This window comes from Macrobrachium nipponense, chromosome 16 (genome assembly GCF_015104395.2).
Source record: "Macrobrachium nipponense isolate FS-2020 chromosome 16, ASM1510439v2, whole genome shotgun sequence".
NCBI lineage: Eukaryota > Metazoa > Arthropoda > Malacostraca > Decapoda > Palaemonidae > Macrobrachium > Macrobrachium nipponense.
In genome coordinates, this window is record NC_087209.1 from 30,382,537 (window position 1) to 30,404,928 (window position 22,392).

A 22,392-nucleotide genomic window follows, 5' to 3' on the forward strand; every position below is an offset into this window, starting at 1 on the left:
AAGGCATTGCTCTAGGGACAATTCGAGTGATATTGTATAAAATAAAGCTGTTTGTTATGCTCCCTCACGTAGGCCATATCGTGTTGGTGGTTGTGGCGTTTTGTGGAATTCCCCCTTTACGGATGTTGGGAGCTGTCACTTGTCGAAGAATGTTTCGTAATAGCTTACACTTGATGCCCTTCTTCACAGTCTTAAGGTCTCCAGGTAAACATCGATTTCTGTATAGTATGCATTCAGTTGTTTGATGAAATAATGGCCGTTGGTAAGACATGAACTTTGGTATTTTGCTGTGCTCTAAGGACTATGATCTAGAGTAGCTACTATCACTTATAAAGGTTTCTCTCTCTCTCTCTCTCTCTCTCTCTCTCTCTCTCTCTCTCTCTCTCTCTCTCTCTCTCTCTCTCTCTCTGGCGATTATGTCACATAATAAACGTCGAATACGTTCTATCGCAGTTTCAAAAGCAATGTTGCAAGCACGGTTGTTAAAGTCCTATATTTCTGTATTGATCTCACCACTGAAGTATAAGCATGTATGTCAGTTGTTAGAGAGCTGTTGGGGTGGTGAAATAGGAAAAAAAATAAGACGCGAGCAACCATGCTCCGTCACAAAGTGTATCCGTCATATGATGAAAACCGGAGGCCTTCTTTGAGGCAACCCTCGGCTTACATAAGGGAGACCATTTAATCAGATTCATTTTCACTTTCCCACCTTCCGTATAATAAATTAACATCTCCCCAAGTCACGGCCAGTGACTCGAGACAACATAGCGCTCTTATCTCGCCGAACCGAGACAAGAAATGATTGACGAAACTGGAAGTCAGCAGTTAAATGAGTGACCTTTTTTGTGATGACTGTAGGCGTTGATATAATCGAATACTGATTACGGTAGCTCGCATAAACGAGCCCTCGCTAGTGCAAGCCAGTTTAGCCCAACACAATAATGAGAAGCAAAGCAGGTAGAGAATTCCAGACCTTGGCATTAGTTTTCTGCCCTCTAGCAGGGGCTTCAAACTTGAAGCCGAAGTATGGGCTGTTGGATTAGAAACAGAAACAAACTCAGGTCATTATGAAGACTTAGTAATCGGAATTAAGTTACTTTCGACTTCCGAAAACATTGAGGGATTTATTTTTATTTTCACTTGCCAGTATTGAAAAATTGGTATGGAAAACTGGGAGGAATGTTATTCGGTTTTCAAAGAAGATTGTACAGGACTGAGTTATTAGATTTGCTCTCAAGATCAGAATTTTCATGAGAACGAGAACTTGGGGGATCAATAGCGTTGACTAAATGGAGAGGATTCTGCCAATGATAAATGAAGGTGGAAAGTATAAGGCAAAGAGCTAAAACCCAAAAGATTATTACCGCTAGAATCGAATCGGGAAGCTTTTTAACGTTGATAGTTTTTATTTTTATAGGTTTTATAGGTTTTGTGGTTTGTCAGAAGTGTCACAGTAACCATTGTTAGTGGTTGTCATTTTGAATCAGAGCCTCGTAATTCAGTCTTAAACGTGTGTCCTGTTGATGTATTGACCCTTGAACGAATCGGTGGTGAACCAAGATTTCGATATGATTGTCTTGACATTCTTTAATGCACGGTCAGAATGATCGATTAGTCCATGACATTTAAATGTGGAAGTCCCGCTAAATCTCAGCTTTTTCCTATGACTTAAGTTTTCTGAAAACAGAAACTGAGTAGATTTAACACTACTTGGTTACAGCTAAGATGTAGAGCCTTTTGGCTAGTGCAGTTGTAGAATCCTCTAGTAGTTGACTGTCCTTAGGGGGGTCTCAGCCTAAGTTTTCAAACTAGACAAAGAAGTTGGAAAAATCACAGCGTAGAAGAAAAATCTTCGTGTCCCATTAAAGAATATTGTACTAATGTTAACTGTACTGCTGTAGAGACGAGCTTTTGCAATTCATTGAAAGACATCTTGGGCATTTGTGAAGAGCTCAAGGGTAATCTGAGTCGGGCACTTGTTGTTTTTAACCTCTGTAAGTTTAGAAAGTTGAAGATCACACACGCGCGCGCGCGCGTGCGCGGATTTGTGTGAGTTGTCATCCTATCTTTCTAAATTTATTGTATTCGTGAATTTTTTTGAAATTTAGGCTGTTTTGTCTGATATTCGCATTACATAATTTTTTATTCTCTACGCTACTCTTTGTAGGTCTGGCACCTAAGGTTAAGTTTCCATTCAGTCATTAGGAATTTATATTCCGAGCATTGTGAAGTTTTACATTTTTCATCCGTTTATCATGTTTTCACGAAAAGATTAAAAACGTACCCTTGTTCTTGTGCAAGACCTTTTTCAAGTTCAGTATTAAAAGTTCCTACTCATCCTTGAACTTTTTATTCTGAAGGTCTTCTTTGCCTATAATTCTTATCCTTATTCACCGGAATATGATCTAGAAAATCGTTTATAAATAGAAATTGAATTGCTGTAATTTCGTTCTGTTTCTCACTTCTCTTGTGGTCCTGACACGTCACACGTAATGGGCGCTGATTTTACTGCGATAATAGAAATAAACACCTCGCTGATAACGACCTGATAAAAGAATTATTTGGTTCAGTGGTGTCGTTTTATCACGAACTTGCATGATAAGAAGCAACGCTTATAGTGAAGCACAATATTGACCGTTCGATTCCTCAATTAAAATTGATTTGTTAAGGAAAAACATTTTTTAATCAGTGGTAAGTACGTTGTTTATCTTCAGTACTAGACCTAAATTCTTATCTATGCTCCTCTTAAGAATTTAGAAGAATTATCGTTAAAACTTTTATCAGTATTTTCAAAGTCTTTTGTAGTTTATTGGTTGGGATTTATCTTTTCCGCGTAGTGACTGGTGCGATGTTATTTCCACAAATGTTAGAGTAATGAGTCTTGTTCATTTTAGTTTTATACACAGTCATCCACAGTGATGATTCCCTCTCTGGCAGGCCCTTGTACCTTTTCAAAATAAATTGCTTCTTATATTTTTAAATAATTGTCTTTTAGTGTTTTCTAGTCAGTATCGTAGCTCTTGCAGAATAGGAGAGTGTTTAGTTCTTTTTTTTAATTTGTTTCCTTGTATGGTCCTCATTTCAGGCGCTATTTTGTTGTGTAGTAGTCTTAGTGCCCAATGTTCAAATGCTCTCTCGTCTCACTCTCAATTTGTTCTAGGTTCAAATAGCCCATGTGCTTCGTTTCCATGTCTGTTTACAATATTCATTTCGGGTCTTAAAGAATCTTAAGCAGCTTCTCAGGTATGTTGGTTCGCCATATTTTAGTGCCGTGAAGACTGTAAGAAGTATTTTGTGTTTTATTCTTGCTTTTACTGGGAGTCAGTGTAGCTCAATTTGTGTTGAGGTTATTTATTTATTTATTTATATTACCTTCAATTTGCTCAACTTATCCGTTACTGCGCAGAACATTAATTAAACACCATATGTTTTTCCATTATACTTTCAGTTCGATTGTATTGATTGAGGTAGACTAGCAGCTCTATGTTTGGCTGCTGACCTACTAAATCTGACCACACATTCGTCTTCATATTGAATATTTATCTTGAGTTTTGCAGAATCATTTTGTCTCGGTGGATTCAAGTGTTTTGAATTTATATGTCATGATTTGCATCCAAGTTAAGTTTCAATTGAAAATCCAATATTGTGTTCATAAAGTTGTTTTCAGCAAGATCTCCCTGTTCATCCACGACATTGTTCCATTAACATTATGCTAAATAGTTCGGTTGCTACACCTACAAGGCTACAGTTTCAGTTCGATCCGCTCTATTTACTCCAGTATACTTATTTTTCTCCGCTTCACCCTGTATGGATTTATCGCTCTCTGCTTTAGTTGACGCAAACCAGAATTTTGTATGTGCCTCAGAGGAAACGCAGGTGATAGTATGAAGACTTGTTTTGACGTTTCTCTCCTTAGGATCCCTGTCTATGACCTTGAACCGAGCTGGTATCGGGGAATGCCTGCGTGGCAGTGGTTGGAAGCTGATGGATAAACAGTATTCATAAAAGATTATTCTGTTGTGTTGTATGTGATTGTATGCTTGAGAATCAATTTATTGAAAGTGTCATATATATAATATATATGTGTGTATTTTTATTGTTGTTTTCTCTCTCCCTTGGTTGCTAAAAGTAAAAGGGCATTGATAAGACCGTTCAGTTGGCCTTTGCATAAAACTAAGATATGACATTCATAAGTATGTCCTATTTGATGTTTCTATAGTAAAGCAAGTTTACAACGAGAAGTCCTTGATATACATCAGGTGATAGAGAAAACACCTTGCAAAAGAAGTGAAAAATTGAGAATTTTTTCCAAATGAATATTTTTGTTGGTTTTTTTTTTCAGACCATAGGTTTTCGTCAGCGCGTTAGCATCATCTTAACAGACTTGTCATATTTTTTAGGCCCGCGTCTCAGTCCTTTTGATCCATTTATTTGTCATATATCTTTCATAGTTTTCTGTAACTTTTTCTTGTTAAAACTTTTTAGTGTAATGGTCTGTGATTTGTCTGAAATGCCTCAAGTTTTCACATTTATTTTAGGTCCTGAGGCAACTCATTTTAACTGGGGAAAGGAGTTGTCTGCCTCCATTTTGGTTTGGTGTTAATGACTCTAACTTTATTTAACCACAATGGCCTCTGGGTTCTGTCGCTTTGACCTTTCTTAACACCTGCGGAATTTCCGTCGATAGATTGATTGCTGGCGTTCGTTCCATAGCCATGATCTAAGAACGAAAAGGCCTGTTCACAGTTGACCCAAAGTGCGACTCTCTCTCTCTCTCTCTCTCTCTCTCTCTCTCTCTCTCTCTCTCTCTCTCTCTCTCTCTCTCTCGTGAAGAAACCGTGGGCTGTCCCTCGCATTAGGTTTAAATGGTGGAATTCTTTCCTAGAATGCCGGGAAATGTAAAAGGGAAAGTCCCGTGGGTGAGTCTGGTTTATTATTATTTTTTTTTTTTACACAGAAAACCCATATGAAGAAACAAGGACATTTGTACGGTAACATGTTTCGTATCCTGTTAATTCTTGATGTTTCAATAACAGACGACTAAATAATGATTAAGAAATGGTGTCACTTAATATATGGTACTGCGTGTTTTGTTGACATTTGGAAAGCCTAATGTATATTGTAGATATTGTTGTAACTACTTTCAGAGTTTATATTGTTGCGATTATAATTGATGAGCAAAAAGTTATGTATATAGAAATACTGGTTATTTATCGTTAAATATTTGCCTTTTTATTCAATTTTCTGTTACAGCCTTTGAACCTTTATGTTGTTTATTTCATGTCCAGAATTCGAGGCGTATAATCCCCTTCCCACGAAGTCGAGGGACCTTAGTTTTTATCCCCTGCGCATGCCCGTTCGTCATTATGTCCGTCATGCTTAATTCATCCTCTCACTTCCTCCTATAATCCTCATATATATATAATATATAATATATATATATTGTAAAAGGTTAAAAGGGATCCCAGTCCAGTTCTGTGAAAAGTAGACCTTCATGCATGGGCGTGCATGAGTCTATGATATCGACTGACTGTCTATCACTCTTGCTGTGTCATGGCAGCACCTTCACAGTCGAAGGGCATTTCCTCCCCCAAAATATAAAGGGATTTCTTTCAAACTGAGTATCGTCCGTAGAACTTTGTACATAGTGTTCACAAAGGGAGATCGCATGTCTGTCTGTCTGTCAGTGTATGTGTCACAATTACCATGTCATTTCAACTCCCCCTGCGTAGTTACATAGATGACAATCATGTTTTTTTTTCCTACTTGGATCATAATGCTTGTATGTTCACGAAGGAAGACTAATCAATTGTGACTGCCAGTCTGTCACACTAAAACTTTTGGCAACTAGGGGCCATGTTATAATATACCACCGTGATCCTCGGGCCGCATGAACAACTAACATATATGTATCATAAAAACGCTAGAGATTAAGAGAAATGAACAGGAATTTATGAATAGGTCAGTGTTTTATTTTCTTTGAACAGTACATTTATTAATAAAGACTTATAAATCCCAGTAGAGCTTAGGAATTCACGCTTTTGAAACTTCCCAATTGGTTCGTGTCGTGACCAAAAGATTCCTGGTAATATCTCTCTATTTTTCCAGAAAAGAAACTTGCGTCTCGACAATTGAGAGACTGGTCATTCTTTCTACATTCATCTAGCAACTTTCATTGTCATTGTTGGGTGTGCATGTTCATGCCAGTTTACGAACCAAAACGCATCGTCAAACGACGTGGATTACTAAACGTGCATAGAATGGCATATTGGGGGGTTGGGGGAGGGAGGCTAGTAACGTAGCTTTTTTTTTTTTTTTTTTTTTTTTTTTTTTTTTTTTTTTTTTTTTTTTTTTTTTTTTTTTTTTTTTTTCTGATAGCCCAGGTATGCGGTTGAAAAGTGCTCTTTCATAGATTTAACTTAAACACAGCTTAATGAGAGAGTTGAAACATTATTTTATTTCTCGACAATAAGAGATATTTCAAACCATTATAAAATCCTAAGACTAAGTCAAGAGAGTAAATTCGAATGCAGCGTGCTTGGGCTGACGTAGTAGTATCATTTGGTAATATAATGTGACCTGAGCAGACTAAAGGTGGATAGGTAATGGATATTTCTCTGTAAACTTATTTTGTCATAACACAGACTAGTGTGAAACTTGAAGATGTTTCAGTTGTCGTGTTGATTCAGAAACGACAAGCGAGCGCAAAGTGAAAACACTGCTACTCTCTCTGATTCTTGGCCGGTAAATATTCCCTACGCTATTTTGAATTAAATCAGTAGTAAGTCTCAATTAGTTTCCAGAAGAGTTCTCAGATGCTTGCCGTTGTGAAAAAGTAGACTTGAGTCACAGTGTTATAGGCAGAAATATTTATGCCTAATCTCCGCAACAAAAAGTATTAAGATGGTTGTGTTGGCATGAAAGTGAAAGGTAATGAGCGCTGACTCTTGACAAATAAAAATGACTATTGTATGCTAATAGTTGGTAATTTACGATTGGGCGATCATACAAGGGCATTAAACCACTAAGCTGGTGGTTGCCTTTGCATGGTATAAACCGCAATAGAGTATTTTACCAAATACACGAGAAAAATGATTCTACTTACCTTGGGAAATAGTCGTCAGTCGAGATGTTCTTAATGGATTGTTTTTTGAGTAAGTAGTTGTGTACTGCTTAGCAGTACTCTTCGGATGCTTGTTTCTGTAAGAATTTAAGTCGAACCTGAAGTCAACAGAACTGATGAAGTTTATAGCTTTGAAAGGCTGGCTAATATCAGTAGAAATTCACGATAGGTATAAGTTTATACCTACTATAGTCCAAGAACAGATGTGTCTCAGAACTTGGCTGATGTTAATACACTACACATTTTCACTGAATATAGATTAGGTTAGCACACCAGTAATATCTGTGTAATCAGTAATATCTGAGTAGGTCATATTTTAAATGTGTCATGTTTCAAAGGTGATGGCAGTTGGAAATAGGACCATTTGGCTCTGGCTGGACCTCTTTTATCAGTCTTGTGGAGAGCCATGGGGCATTTAAGAACCAACTCCACCCCTGCTGAAGTGAGTCATCCTCGAATTGGAGAGAAAAGAAAAAAAAACGATCTTAGATTCGTGTCACTGCCCTAATTGAACCTGAATCCAAGTGTTTTTGATTCAGTTGAGGTTACTATCTACTGCTGACAGTTTGCTTGGTTTGAATGAGTGTTTGTATCCAAACTTGTGTCACTATCACTACAGGAATTCTTATTCCCAAGAGGGACCAAGATTAGGGTATCTGTCCAGATTAAATGAGTTTGTAAATATATATGGAAAAATTACAAAAGATAATGAACTAGTTTTTCCTGCTATCTTGTGACAAAAAGTGATTATGATGCAGTACATTACACTTGAGAGATATTTTTCTAAAAATCTATCCTGTGTATAACAAGTGTGTTTTTGCAGTATAAATTTGTCAAAATTGATCATTTGATAGTTATTACATTTTTTATGATAATGGTGGTCTAATTGTTTAAAAAAATATTTTATGAATTTTTACATTTTTATTATAGGTTACATTTTTGCCATATGTAGGGTCAAATGTTTTTTATATCTGTTGCCAAAATGGTATACAGAGTGCAAGCAAAATAAGATTTTACACCCTTCACCACTAAATGTATAGCCATCTGATAATTACAATTATGAAATATTTATCATGTCATACTATTGTAATTGGGAATATAGTTGAATTTGGAACTAATTGTGAATTGTTGAACAGTAGTCTAGTACACTAAAGTCATTGATTACTTTCAAGATAGATAAACATTTTAAATTTTTTGTTATTAGCATCAGTGTTTTTCAGGAACAATAAAAAAAGAAAATCTCACTATCACATAAAGTAAAAATCATAGCTCACCCTGACTCTTCTTCTTCTTCCAGCTTGTTCCCATTTTTATATGGGGTCGCCGTTTCGGGTGAGCCGTTTCCATCTATTTCTATCTTGTGCTTCTGCCTCATCAATTCCCTTCTCATTTAAGTCTCTCTCACACAGTCCTTCCATCTCTTTCTTGGTCTCCCTCTTTTTCTTCTTCCTTGCACCTCCACCCCCATAGTATGTCTCCCAGCGTGGTCCTCATCTCTCCTTAACAGGTGTCCATACCATCTCAGCCTCCCCTCCTGCACTTTCTTTGATACTTCCACCACCTTAGTTGACCCCTTATGTAGTCATTTCTGATCCTATCCACTCTTGTCACCCCAGACATCCACCTAAGCATTCTCATTTCTGCCACATCCATCTTCTTCTGCTCTGCTTTTCTCATGCTTGCTGTTTCCGTACCATACAACATTGCTGTTCTACCACCGGTCTTGTGAAATTTTCCTTTTAACCTAAGCGGCGCACTTTTGTCACAAAGAACTCCCGAGGCCGCTCTCCAGTTGTTTCCAGCCTGCCTGTACCCGATGTTTTACTTCTTCTTCCATACTTCCTCCAGCGTTAACAAAAGATCCCAAATACTTAAACTTATCAAACTCTCCTTATTTGCTCTCCACCAAGCTGAATACTTTCTCTATCATCCCCCTCAGTGGTGGTACACATATATTCTGTCTTGGATCTACTTATTCTCATTCCTCTGTCCTCCAGTACTTGTCTCCATCTTTCCAATTTCACTTCCAGATCTTCCCTGCTCTCTGCACACAGAACAATATCATCCGCATACAATATGTTCCATGGTACTGTCTCCCTTACTTCCTCTATTACATCCATCACTATGTTAAAGATAAATGGGCTCAGAGCCGACCCCTGGTGTAATCCTACTCTCACCTCAAAACCTTCTGTCTCCCCAACACTGCTCCTCACTCTGGTAAATACATTCCGGTACATCTCTTGTATCAATCGCACATACTTCTCTGGCACCATCTTCTCCCTCAGGCTCCTCCATACCTCTTGTCTCGGGACTCGGTCATAAGCCTTTTCAAGGTCAATTTCCCCGAATTTCTCCATTATTTGCCTCAGACAAAATATACCATCTGTTGTTCCCCTTCCCTTCATAAATCCCATCTGCTCTTTACCTATTTGTACTTCTTCTCTCAGTCTAGCATCTATCATCCTTTCCAGTATCTTCAAAGTGTGGGACATCAATTTAATGCCCCTATAATTCCCACACTCTTGGACATCGCCTTTCCCTTTAAAAATTGGGATCAATATACTCCCACGCCACTCATTTGGTATCTTTTCCTGTTCAAGGATCTTTATCATAAGATCGTACAGTATATCCACTCCTTCATCTCCTAATGCTTTCCATGCCTCCACCGGGATCATGTCTGGTCCGGTTGCCTTCCCATTCTTCATCTTCTTCAGTGCATTTAGTACCTCTTGCCTAGAAAACCTCATTACCATGCCAATGTTCACTTGCCCATCCTCTCTTATTAGTCTATTATTTTCTTCATTTAACAACTGTTCGAAATATTCTTTCCATCTCTTCACAATGTCTTCCTCCTTTCTAAGCACTACACCCTCTTGATCCTTTATTTGTTTGATATGTGTTATATCTTTTTGGTGCTCTTATTTCTAGCCTTTGATAGCTTGATCATCTTCTTTAATCCTTCCTTTGTCCCCAGCTCATTATACACATCATCATACGACTTTGCTTTAGCTTGGGCTACCACCTTTTTCACCACCTTGTTTTTCTCTCTGTACCTATTTCTGTCTTCCACTGACTGTGACTCTTCCCATCTTTTCTTTGCCTCCTTCTTATCTTTTACTACTTTCTCAATGTCTTCATCCCACCACCAACTCTCCTTTTCTTCCCATATGATACCAGATGTCTCTCCTAGCAGCTCCTTTCCATGCCTTCTTATTACTGCTGCATTTCGTGCCCACCATTCTTGAACATCTTCAATCCCTATATCAATATCCTCCAAAACCCTCCTCTTAAACTCTCTCTTCTTATCCCCTTCCTTCTGTAATTCGTACCATTTAATTTTCCTTATCCCTTTAGCTTTGGTTTTTCTTCCCCTTTTCAACTTCAAGTCCATACATAGCAGCCTGTGTTGGGGGGCTACATGGTCGCCTGGAATGACTTTGCAGTTCTTGACCTCCACCAGATTTATCCTTTTATACAAGAAATAGTCTATCTGGGAGAATCTTCCCCCACTCCTATATGTTATTAGGTGTTCCCTTTTCTTCTCAAAGAATGTGTTTACTATTGCCATGTCGAATGACACAGCAAAGTCCACTACACTCTCTCCTTCTGGGTTTCTCTCCCCAATTCCATGGCCCCCATGCACCCGCCCAATCGCCTCATTTTCACTTCCGACATGGCCATTCAAATCTGCCCCAACTATCACCCTCTCATGCTCTTCCAGTTCTTGCATTATTCCATCCATGTCTCTCCAGAAATTTCCCTTCTCTTCTTCTGTGCAACCAACTTGTGGTGCATATGCGCTTATAATATTCAGAATCTCTCCTCCATAACATATCTTCAATCTGATGATACGGTCATTCTTTCTATGCACTTCTATTACAGAGTTCTTTAGTTCGCTAGACAGTACTATGCCAACTCCATTTCTACCTTGTTTATTTGCTCCACTATAATATAGCTTATATCCATCTCCCAACTCTTTAGCTTTATTTCCTTTCCACCGCGTTTCTTGCACACACACAACATCTACTTTCTTTTCTCTCATCAAGTCAGCCAATTCTCTACCTCTCCCAGTCATGGACCCAACATTTAGCTGACATACTCTGAACCCAATGTGAGCTCGCTTCTTTAGCTGCACCCGCTCCTGATGCAGTAGCCCTCGCCTTACCACAGAGTTAGGGCGATGTCTCTGTGCGTCGTTTACGGAGTACGCCCTAGCATTACCTCTTTCCATATTTCGGCTCATTTCATTTTTTGGTTTTGGCACAGATTTTTACAGCCGGATGCCCTTCCTGACACCAACCCTCCCTATTTATCCGGGCTTGGGACCGGCACCCATAAGGACTTGGTTGCCCCCCAGGTGGCTAGGTTCATAGTCAGTAGTAGATTTCCCCTTTTCCCTGAAAGTGCAAGGTTGTAAAAATATCTTTGCGATTTGCGAGACGAAGACAGTTAGGGATGCTAGCGTAGCTCACCCTGACATAAGCAGTTAAAAATTTGTTTGGAATTAATGAATAGATACTATTAGTGTCTTGAGGCTGCAGATGTCATCAATATGTAATTTCAGATTTTAAGCCTATTGTTGAAGGGATTTGCTTAGAATTTGTGCATTATGTATATATTTTTTTTCAACTAGTGTTTGATAAATAGCTGTAAGGAAACCTAAACATTGACCTGTAAACACTTGTAATTATATGTATTTTTTTTTAATTAGCATAACAGGTGATGGTAAAACAGCTATTTCTTTAGATATTTGTAAATTCAGTAGTGATAATACAGTGGTCCCCCTGTATTCGATTGGGATGCGTACCAGACCCCCCTCCCCCTGCAAATAGTTGGGACCCCTATAAAAATGCTTAAAACCTCATGTTGCAATACCCTTCCTGAACACCTGAATTAGCCCTGGTCACCTGACCAGCCCAAACATAACCCCACTCATCTACCCACACCCTTGGGAAAATTTTAACTGCCAGTGTTACCAGCCATGAAGGTAAACATTGTTGATTGAGTTACCTGCCTACTGTTGGCAACGAATGTTTTTGGTCTTTCAGCCTGACCCCCACAGCAAATTAGGAATAGACTTGTTGTTGACGACCTGCATTTAGTTTTGGATTACATTTTAGGCTTCTCGTGTGGATATTGCTTAAAATAAGTCGACGGACTCGGTTTTTAACCATGGATTTCTTGTCTAAAGACACTTCTTCAGCCACGCCTTCGAAACCTTTCCCTTCTACACCTTCCGATCAGCACGGCAGCGATGATGCGGGAGCACCTCGGTCCTGCTTGGCCTGAAAAAGAAGGATGAGTACCCTTAGACACGATCAACATTCCATGTGTATAAGCTGTAGGAAGGTGCAATGTAGTTTAATTCAAAGTTGTGATGAATGTAGGGACCGGTCGACAGACAGATGGAACAATATATAAAGCATTGGAAGGCTCTAGTGGCCAAGAGTAAATGCAAGGTAGTTATTGAGCCTAAGAAGGCAGAATCAGAGGATTTGGAGTTGGTGCTCTTTAAGAAACTAGAGGATAGGCTGCCTTCTAATATGATAAGTTTTTTTTCTAATTTATTTGCAAAATTGAATGAGAATAAGGATTCTAGTAGTAAGGAACCAATGACTAATCGTTCTTTTTCAGCTCCCCCTGCCTGTTCCAGAACCAGCCCTAACAGGTGCAGGGGGTAATGAAGATCCACAGACCTGAAGGATAGGAACTGTCGCTGCCGCCGCCGCCCGGAGCAGGCAGTGTCAGTAGTAGATTTCCCCCTTTCCCCTGAAAGTGCAAGGTTGTAAAAATATCTTTGCAATTGGCGAGACGAAGACAGTTAGGGATGCTAGCGTAGATGTAATTGGAAGAGAAGTTGCAAGGACAGCTCTCTTGTTCTATTTCAACCCTGGTAGGTTTGGGTCTCCTTTGGATTCGTCAGAATTTTTGTTCCCTGCCGCTAGTTTGCCATGTGGTAAGTCAGCTAAGTCTTCCTTGGATATGGTAGGGTCAGGTTCGACAGTAGTAAGATGAGAGGAATCCCCTTCGTCGTCAAAGGTTCCTTTACCTTTGGGGGTTATCTTTGGGCCTTTCTCTGTTAAGAGCTTGTTGGATAAGACTCCTTTTAACTTAGCAGAATATAACGCAAACTTCGTAGGTCTCTCTCAGGTGTACAGACAATTAGTAAGACAATGTTTTCACCTGGGGTTTCCTAACATTCAGGATCATGTCCTCAGGAATTTTCCTGAGTTTACGAATGGAATGCATCTTGATTATCAAGGGGAATGAATCTATATATTTCTTATCCTTGAAAAGGATGGCTTAGTCTCCTCCTTTCGTCTCCTCTTTGTCTTCGGTCTTTCCACCTGTCTTGGAAGTTACTCCAATTTCTTTACCTTCTGTACAGACCTCTCAGGACTTCTCTCATTCTTCCTTTTTGTGTCACATTTCGGTGCCCCCTTCGGTATTTTCATCGGTATTTTCTCAGACGTCTTCCAGGGGCATGCCTCCAGGGATGTCCCTTTTCCCAGGTCAAGTTTCAACCCGGGTTTCCGGTACTTCTTCTCCGGAAAAGAATTTGGTGCAATATGTTTAGTTATCAGCCGATAGGCTTAGGCAATGAGTCATTGGGTATGGAGCAAACACATCAGGCACCTATGAGAGATTCGGCTTTGGCTCCTCAGATTCCCACAGGTTTGCGTTCCGCAACGGTTCCTCAGTCTTCAGGAATAGCAGCGAATAGGCGTTCATTAGTAACGTTGCTGCCAGTAGACCACAGTCAGGTTTTAACCACTACGTTAAGTGCGGGTCTGACAGGTATATCGGCTACCTGTTCAACTTCCGCAATCGGGGGACCAATGGTGGTTCTGAGCGTGACTTCTTTCATTCCTCCTCCTCCTCCTCCTCCTTTATCTTTCTCTCCTCCGGTTCAGGGTGGTACAGGTCTTTGGAATAAGGGTTATGTTGTTGGTTGGGGTTTGGTTTCGGTGTCAGGGCTATCGGGGGATGGAACTCCCTCTTCTTCTTTTGATGTTTCTGCGGTTGTGGGTGTCCGTCCTTCTAAGACAATGATTTTCACAGGTGGTATAGGTATTGCGGCTTCTCCGTTCATTGGTTCTGGTGCGGGTTATCTGACATGTTTCGCTCCGGATCTGGCTCCATCGGCCTCGCAGGTTGGGTAGGTTCGGCTACGGTTGGTGTGCAGGCTAGGCCATCCTCTCTATGATGGCAGGGTTGCTCAACCGGGGTCATTCACCTCTGGCAGGTTGGTACCAGGTATGCTTGGTGTGGGTGTGGCGCACACTTTCATGGACAGTTTGGCTGTGTCAGGTGTTACTTCAGTGATCGGGGCTAACAAAGGTTTGGCGCAATCCTTTGTGGTTGGCTCACGGTCGTTACTGGTAGGCTTAGGTAGGGAAGGTAAGGGTTCGGAGGTGCTGGGTTTCCCTGCCTCAGGATTAGGTAATTCGGGGGTCTGTACTCCGTCCTTTTCTGCTCCTTTATGGCCTGACAAGATGGACAAGGAACTCTCTGGAGAGGACGAAGGTCTGGTTTCAGATTCAGGTCTTTATTATGCGGGAGAGAGCGAGTATAAGCGAATGGTTGAGTCCATTCACTACCTTTTTCCGCAGTCCATGGTCACAGAAAAACCATCGAAGCCTAACCAGGCAATGTTTGAAGAGCTTTACTTGACAAAACCTACGGTTCTTCATACTTCATGCTTGATTAGCTTCGGTAGTAGGGTCGGGAAAACAAGATTCGGGTTTGCTTCCCAGTAGGAAGCCTTTGTATGGTATTGCAGGTAACCCTTCTTCCAGCTTGAGGGTACTGTTGAACGAGTCAGTAGAAGCACTTCTGTCCAGAGTTCCTTCATCTAGCAGGCAGGTGAGTATTTCCTTACGGGAGGCTTCTGTACTAGAAGACACTTTTAGGAGTCAGTCTGAGGCTGTGTCTCACTCAATATGGATCCTTTGGGGTCTGATGGGCTTTCTGAAGTGTGATGGATTCGCACCTTTGGATTCAGTGCTTCTCGACAACCTCACCACATCAGTATCTATGGGACTAGCTCATCAAGCCAACATTTTGGCAGGCTGTACGACTTTCATCGGGAAAAAGAGGAAAGATTTATCCTGAGCCATCTTCCTCCACACTTCCCGGATAGTATTCACAAGAGAGTTCTCTCAAGGGCGCCTCTCTTGCTCTGTGACAGCCTTTTCAAGGAAGAGGATGTTGCTTCAAGGGTTAACTTTGTTTCGTCAACATCAGCTGTCGAATCCCAACAGGCGATAATCCACGTAGCAGCTCAGGGTGTCAAGTCACCCAAAGGTTCCCGTATTCCTTCGCTAGGTAAACGCGCGGGTTCACGATCTCCCACCAGGTCCCCTAAGAAGGTATGGTTTTCTTCTAAGGCTTCAGCGGGTGCTTCTTAACTCTTGGTAAGTAAGAAGGGTTTTCAGAAATAGGAGACGTTACCCTCGTCGATACAAGGGGGGCTGTCTGTCCCACTTTGCAGACACCTGGGAGAAGTGGGGTGCGGAGGTTTGGATTGTAGAGGTTTTGAGAGATGGGTACAGAATTCCCTTTCATTCTATTCCTCCTCTGTCGGACTCCCCGGTTCATCTTCCCAGCTATTCCCCATCATCCATCAGAGGTATAGCTCTGGCTTCAGAGATTCAGTCGCTGCTGAATAAGGGAGCGATAGAACCAGCCCCCCTGTCTCCGGGCTTTCACCGTCGAATCTTCGTGACTGCCAAAGCGGGAGGTACTTGGAGGCCTATTATAGACCTTTCAGGGCTCAGTCGCTTCATTGTAGCTACAAGATTTCACATGGAAATCTCTCAAGCGGTGCTGAGTTTAGCCCGGAGAGACAACTGGATGATTACGGTGGACCTCCAGGATGCTTACCTCCAGGTACCAATACATTAGGAATCTTGGGGTTCCTTTGTTTCGCAGGTCCATACGGGTCTTTCCAATTCAAAGTTCTCTGCTTCGGGCTGACTACAGCACCTCAGGTGATTATGAGGGTGATGTCTCCAATTTCATCCATCATACATAGTCAGGGCTTCCACATGAGGAGGTACCTGGACAATTGGTTAATCTAGGCTTCCTCCAAGGAAGAAGCTATAAAAGCAAGAGATTTCCTTCTAGATCTTTGTCGGACCTTGGGGATCTGAATCAATACCGAAAAAGTTTGCTTTCTCCTTCTCAAGTAAAGACCTTTTGGGAATAGTGATTTAAAAGTTTCTTTTGAAGGATTTCCTGACGGCAGGTAGAGAAATTCTTGTTGAACCGATCCCAGCCAGCAAAAGAGTGGAGACGTTTGTTAGGGAGGATGTCATCTCTGTCCCTTCTGATTCCAGATTCTTGTCTCCGGATGCGCGCTCTACAGGTATGTCCCAGGAATCGCTGGGACTTTCGGGAAGAGAGTTTAGTGATAGTCTGGGATGATTCCTGCCTCAAGGATCTTCGGTGGTGGTCAGACGAAAGTCCTCTGACCATCGACGTAAATCTAGCCCTCCCAATTCTGGACGTTCATTTGTACACAGATGCCTCAGATCAGGGTTGGGGAGCAACCCTAGAGAAAATTCAGTCTGAGGGCCTTTGGGGGTTCCAGATCCGGTGGAGTCAATCAATTTTTTTCAGGGAATTAAGAGTGATAGAAGAAGCTCTAAAACAGTTTGTACAGCTGGTAAATGTAAAGGTCGTGGCACTCTTCTCAGACAGCACTACGGCCTTAGCTTATCTCAAAAAGGAAGGGGACATAAGATCGTTGACTCTGAATCAGATCGTTCAGAGGATATTGCGCTGGTGCGAGAACCACAAAGTTTCGTTGCTTCCACAATTTATCACGGGGAAACTCAACGTATTAGGGGGCGCCTTGAGTCGCTCACAGGAAGTCCGAGGGAGCGAGTGGACTGTAGCACAGGAAGAAGTGCAATTCTTGCCGAGGAGGTGGCTGGCTACTATGGACATGTTCACCACCAGGTTAAATTATCGCCTTCCGGTCTATTTCTCGCCGGTAGCAGATCCCATGTCCTGCAGGACGAATGCTACCCTATAGGCATGGGACACTATGCAGGTGTATGCCTTCCCTTCCTTCGGCATGATACACCAGGTGCTGATAAAACTGAGAAACTGCAGGAACATGCAGATGACGTTAATAGCCCTGTTTTGGCCGCAGAGACCCTGGTTCACGGACCTCTTAGAAATGTTGTCTGAGCCCCAGGTGGTCCTACCACAGGGGAAAGATCTACTCAGACAGCCACATTTTCATCATTTCCACAACCTTCATGTGCTGAAGCTAGCTGCCTGGAGACTGTCCAGCGAGCAGACCGTAACTCCGGTCACTCTTCAGCAGTGGCTCGACAGCTCTCCTTTTGTTTAAGGAAATCTAATAGGAAATTATACCAAGTCAGGTGGGCAATGTATCGCAGATGGTGTAGGAGCCAAGGGCACAGTATTTCTCTTCCTACTATAGCAAAGGTTGCTGATTTCCTCGTGTTTCTTAGGAAATCTAAATAATTATCTTATTCAATGATTACAGGTCATAGGTCGATGCTTGCAAGCACTTTTAGGTTTCATCTTCCAGAATTATCGAGTAGCAGAGTATTGCACGACTTCCTCAGGTCCTTTAAAATTGAACATCCAGTAGTCCTGCTTCGGGCCCCTTCGTTGGATTTAGCGGCGCTTCTGAACCTTTCGGGTTCTCAAGCATTCAAACCTTTAGAAAGCTGATCTTTGAGGGAGCTAACGAATTGGTATCGCTCGCGACAGCGAAGAGAGTAGGGGAAATCCAAGCGGTGTCTAGAAAAGTATCTTATTCAGACAAGGATACTTATCTCCCTTACATCCCAGAATTTAGAGAAGAATCTGAATCGAAAAGCAATCCCTTGCCGAGAGCGTTTGAAGTTTCCTTGCTTGAGGACTTTTTCTGAAGAGAAGCAGCAGAAATCCACTTGTGTCCGGTGCGCGCTTTGAAATGTTATTTAGCCTGCACCGCTAAATTGCTTCCGCATCCACGGACTTTAACCATGTCCCCGAGGATACAGTCTTGAGCGATATCCAAGAACGCGATCAGTGTCTTATTACGTGAAGTTATTTCGCAGTCTAATTCTAGTGATTCGGCTAGTTCGGTTGGTATCAATTCCCGCCCCAGAGCATACAGTATCATGGGCATGGCGACATCGGCAGCTTTCCTTAGGAATTATTCAGTGTCTGCGATTCTAGAGGCAGCAACATGGAAGTCGACATCCGTGTTTATGTCTTTTTATCCGAGGGACTTCCAATTCTCGTTGGGAGAGGGTTTCTCTCTTGGTACTTTTGTGGCAGCCAATGCGGTGTTCCAATATTCTGGGCATAGGGCAAAGTAGGGATGCAGACGTTAGGTTTTTTTTTATTATTATTATTATTATTATTATTATTATTATTAACCAGTTAACAATTGTCTTGAATATCATGTCCTGATATGGGTAAGTAGTCGTATGTACAATGTACAGAACCTTTGAACTTTCGCACACACTCCTCACCGTTCATGCGAGGTAGAATATACCACATGGGAGGATAACTTGACAATGACGAGACCAAGACTTAAGAGACTGATGTCGAGGTACTCTCTCCTGACATCTCACCTGATGGACGAAATATGGGCGAGTTCAAAGACTATGCAATTAGGTTAAACCGAGTTACCTGCCTATGCCTACTGAGTAGGTCAGGCTGATACTAGAATTGACCTCACCTCTGTGTAAATGTTGTTAATTGGGCTAATTCAGGTGTTCAGGAAGTGTATTGCAATATGAAGTTTTCATACTAAAACTAATACTTACCTGTACACCTGAATGACTACCACCCGCCTCCCCTCTTCAATGATTAATGATTATTGTGATTGAAGGTGGGAACCTTCTGCCGGCTGATGTCTGGCAGTAGTGTTGCCAATGGTAGACAGGTAACTCAGTAAACAATGTTTACCTGCAGCTTTGGTAACACTGGCAGTTAATATTTCCGCAAGTGTGGGTAAATTAGTGGGGTTATGTTTGGGCTGGTCAGGTGACCAGGGCTCATTCAGGTGTTCAGGTAAGTATTACTCAAGAAAAACCCACTAAAAATAGTTTTATACTTTTTTTTTAATCAAAAAGTGCACATTATGATGAAATTGATAAAAAAAAAAAAAACAGGAATTTATGGATATTTCTCATAGAAAAATACCAGGAATAGGCGAATTTTCCGTGAATAACAGAGGAAATGTTCCAGAGAGAAATCCACGAATGCATGAGTCTGCCCGCGAATATGGGGGGTCCCCTGTAAGTGCCTCAGTGGCGTGATCAGTATGGTCTTGGCCTGCCACCTCGGTGGCTGCAAGTTTGATTCTCGGGCATTCCATTGAGGGGTGTGAGATGTGTATTTCTGTTGATAGAAGTTCACTCTTGACGTGGTTGGGAAGTCATATAAAGCTGTTAGTCCCGTTGCTGTATAACCACTGGTTCCATGCAGCGTAAAAACACCATACAAAGAAACACATTAGAGATACGTAATAGGTAAGATGAAGGTTTCAAAAAGGCAGTAGCATTGTATATTGTGTCATGAACTCCATTTAGCAGTTTAGCCACAAGAGACAAAATGTAAGGTTGCATTAATAATACACATCTGAGATAAACAAATAAGGCATTGTGTTGGTTTGTGACATTGAATGGTCTTATGTTTTTAAAGCCTTGAAAAGAGACAGAAAAAAGTACATCTATGTGTGTGATTGTTAGTAAAGGTTAGTGATTTAAGATGTGTCATTGGAATGTTTTTAATGTCTGCAGTGAAGGAGAGTGACTCTTCCAAAAACAGAAATTTTAAATAATCGTGTATGTACAGTATTTGAGGAAAGTTGAACATGATTGAACCTTGTGTGTGAAGACAGCAACTACTAGTACTTAAACTTGTGTATCTTATGTAAGTCGGATTTCACACAAAGTTTTATCTTCTTTTACAGACAATGGTTCTGAGATCCAAGCTGCTTTAATAGATAAATCTGGCCAGAAGACTGTACCCAATATCTATATTAATGGTGAACATCTTGGTGGTGCCGACAAAACATTTGAAACTCACTCAAGGGGTGAATTACTCCCTCTTATAAATAAAGCCAAACATAATTATGACTATGACCTGGTAAGTGATGCATAGAATGTTGTATGTACTAGACTTGTTATCCAAAAGTGAAAAGTAGCAATAGAAACTATATTTAGAAGCATTAATATTTAGAGGCTGGTGAACATTAATTTATATATGAGATACATTTTTTAACATCAGTGGTGGAAAGTACTTTAGTACACCATGTTGAATTTTGGTTAGTTTGTGCTGACTAGATTAGTGTCCATCCTTTTCTTACAAATTTTAAAGTCATTTTAAAAAATTTCTTGATATACTGTAATTGTCATCATTTGCATAAGAAGATAATATGTACTTAATCAAGACCCCTACTTATTAACAATTCTTCTGCTTGTTTTGAACTTGAAAAGCATACCACAAACATCTAAGCTTTCTAAAAGTGTTATGTTACACATACAATTTTTCAGGCAGTGCATTTTAGTTTGTACAGTAAAACATTTGGCAATAGTACCTTATATATAGAAATAAGACATACAATAAATGTATGCCTTATTTCTATATGCTTGTCCAGTACGTACATATATAGTAATACTTCACAATGAATCGTAACTGCTTTCCAAGATGCAAATCAAGTCCAAGTCGAAAACCGATGTATGTTGAATAAACTTTATAGAAGATTACCAAGATATCCTGTATACCTCTATGATTATATACATGGAACATCATGTATATACTACTATGACAATATTTACTAAAAACTCACAATAACATGATTAGATTAATTATTAAAAATCTGCAGTTATGTCAGTAGCTTTTATTATTTGTAAAAGTTAAAAACCAATGACTTGAACACCTGAGCAGTGTTCTTCCTTAATGTTAAGAATTATTTTTGTACATGAACTTCCCTGTCAGATATATACTTAGCTATAGTCTCCGACGTTCCCGACAGAATTTCAAATCTCGCGGCACACGCGACAGGTAGGTCAGGTGGTCTACCTTACCCGCCGCTGGGTGGCGGGTGTACGAACCAATCCCCCTTGCTTGTCAGATTTTTCTCTGTCGCGGGAACGATAACAACTGTTGTCGGTTCCTCTCGATAGTTTTTCGATTCTCGCTTGCCTGGAGTTAATTTGGACTTCTTTTGGTGACGTATTCGCTTTGTTTGGCTTGGCATTCGCTAATTGTGGACCGTTATGATTTTGATTTGGATTTTCTTTAACGATGTCTGACCTAGATTCAGTAGCTAAAACTTCTGTTTTGTTTAGGGTTTGCGTGAATGAAGGATGTAAGGTGAGGTTGCCGAAAGCTTCGGTGGACTCTCACACGGTTTGCATGAAATGCAGGGGGAATGAATGTTCTTTTGCTAACCCTTGTAGTGAATGTAAGGTATTGAATGAAGAAGAATATAAGGCTCTCTCTGCTTATGTTAGGAAGTTGGAACGTGATAGAGTACATAAGGCTGCCTCTAGAAGTTCTAGTAGGTCTAGAATGAGTGAGTTGGATGTGGATCCTATGACTAATGTAGAAGTAGAACCTTCTCTCCAAGTTGCAGCCCCTGCTCCCCGCACCGAAGCCGAAGATTCGTCTTCGGAGGCGGCGGCTCTAAGAGCCACGATTCTATCTATGGATCAGAAGATTCGTCAGTTGGAAGGTAAGGAGAGTGTTAGTGATCAGTGCAGTGTCCCCAGTGTTGTGGAGGGTGCATCTGACCGGCTCCTTAGTGCCTCTAGGCCTAGACCTCTTCCAGACTCCCAGTTCCAGTGGAGTAGGAAAGTCGAAAGCCGCAAGAGGGCTAGGGAGAACCCCCACCGGTCAGGCATCCCCTCGGCAGATCCTGAAGTACGCTCCCAGGCTGCCTCGGATCGCTACAAGAAGGAGCTCCTACGCCAATGCTTCTCCTCTTCGTCGTCTCCCTCTCCGAAAAGAGGTTGGAACTCCCCGGATGCGTCGCGCCCGTTGAAGAGGGCTTGGAAGGCTCCCTGCAGTCCTTTGGCTTCTAGTCCGGAGGTTTTCCCGGAAGAATCGTCGGTGGAGGCGAAGAAACCCAAGAGATCCTGCGATCGTTCTTCTTCTCGCGCTCCTCGTTCTGCGCCTGCTTCCGAGGAAGAACAACAAGATTCTCCTACTAGAGTACTCGCGGGACTTCAAGCTCAGATCACGGCGCTGGCAGATTCTCTAGCATTTAGATCACGTAGGAA

At 41.2% G+C, this 22,392-nt stretch overlaps 2 protein-coding genes across 3 annotated transcripts in view; one reads left to right on the forward strand and one right to left on the reverse strand.

The window, feature by feature from the left end:
- The window catches only part of LOC135195635 (bumetanide-sensitive sodium-(potassium)-chloride cotransporter-like), a 116,851-nt gene extending 109,552 nt beyond the window's left edge, over positions 1–7,299 (reverse strand). Inside the window, exon 1 of one of the 2 annotated variants that reach the window (XM_064221993.1) lies at positions 7,106–7,299. The gene's annotated coding sequence lies outside the window, so the exon portion shown is untranslated. The remainder of the gene's footprint in view (positions 1–7,105) is intronic. The other variant, XM_064221992.1, reaches the window with a different exon arrangement.
- Positions 1–22,392, forward strand: part of LOC135195636 (thioredoxin reductase 1, cytoplasmic-like) — a 100,882-nt gene that overhangs the window by 14,725 nt on the left and 63,765 nt on the right. The window contains exon 3 of the mRNA XM_064221994.1: positions 20,079–20,254. Coding sequence (XP_064078064.1) covers positions 20,079–20,254 — 176 coding nt within the window. The remainder of the gene's footprint in view (positions 1–20,078; positions 20,255–22,392) is intronic.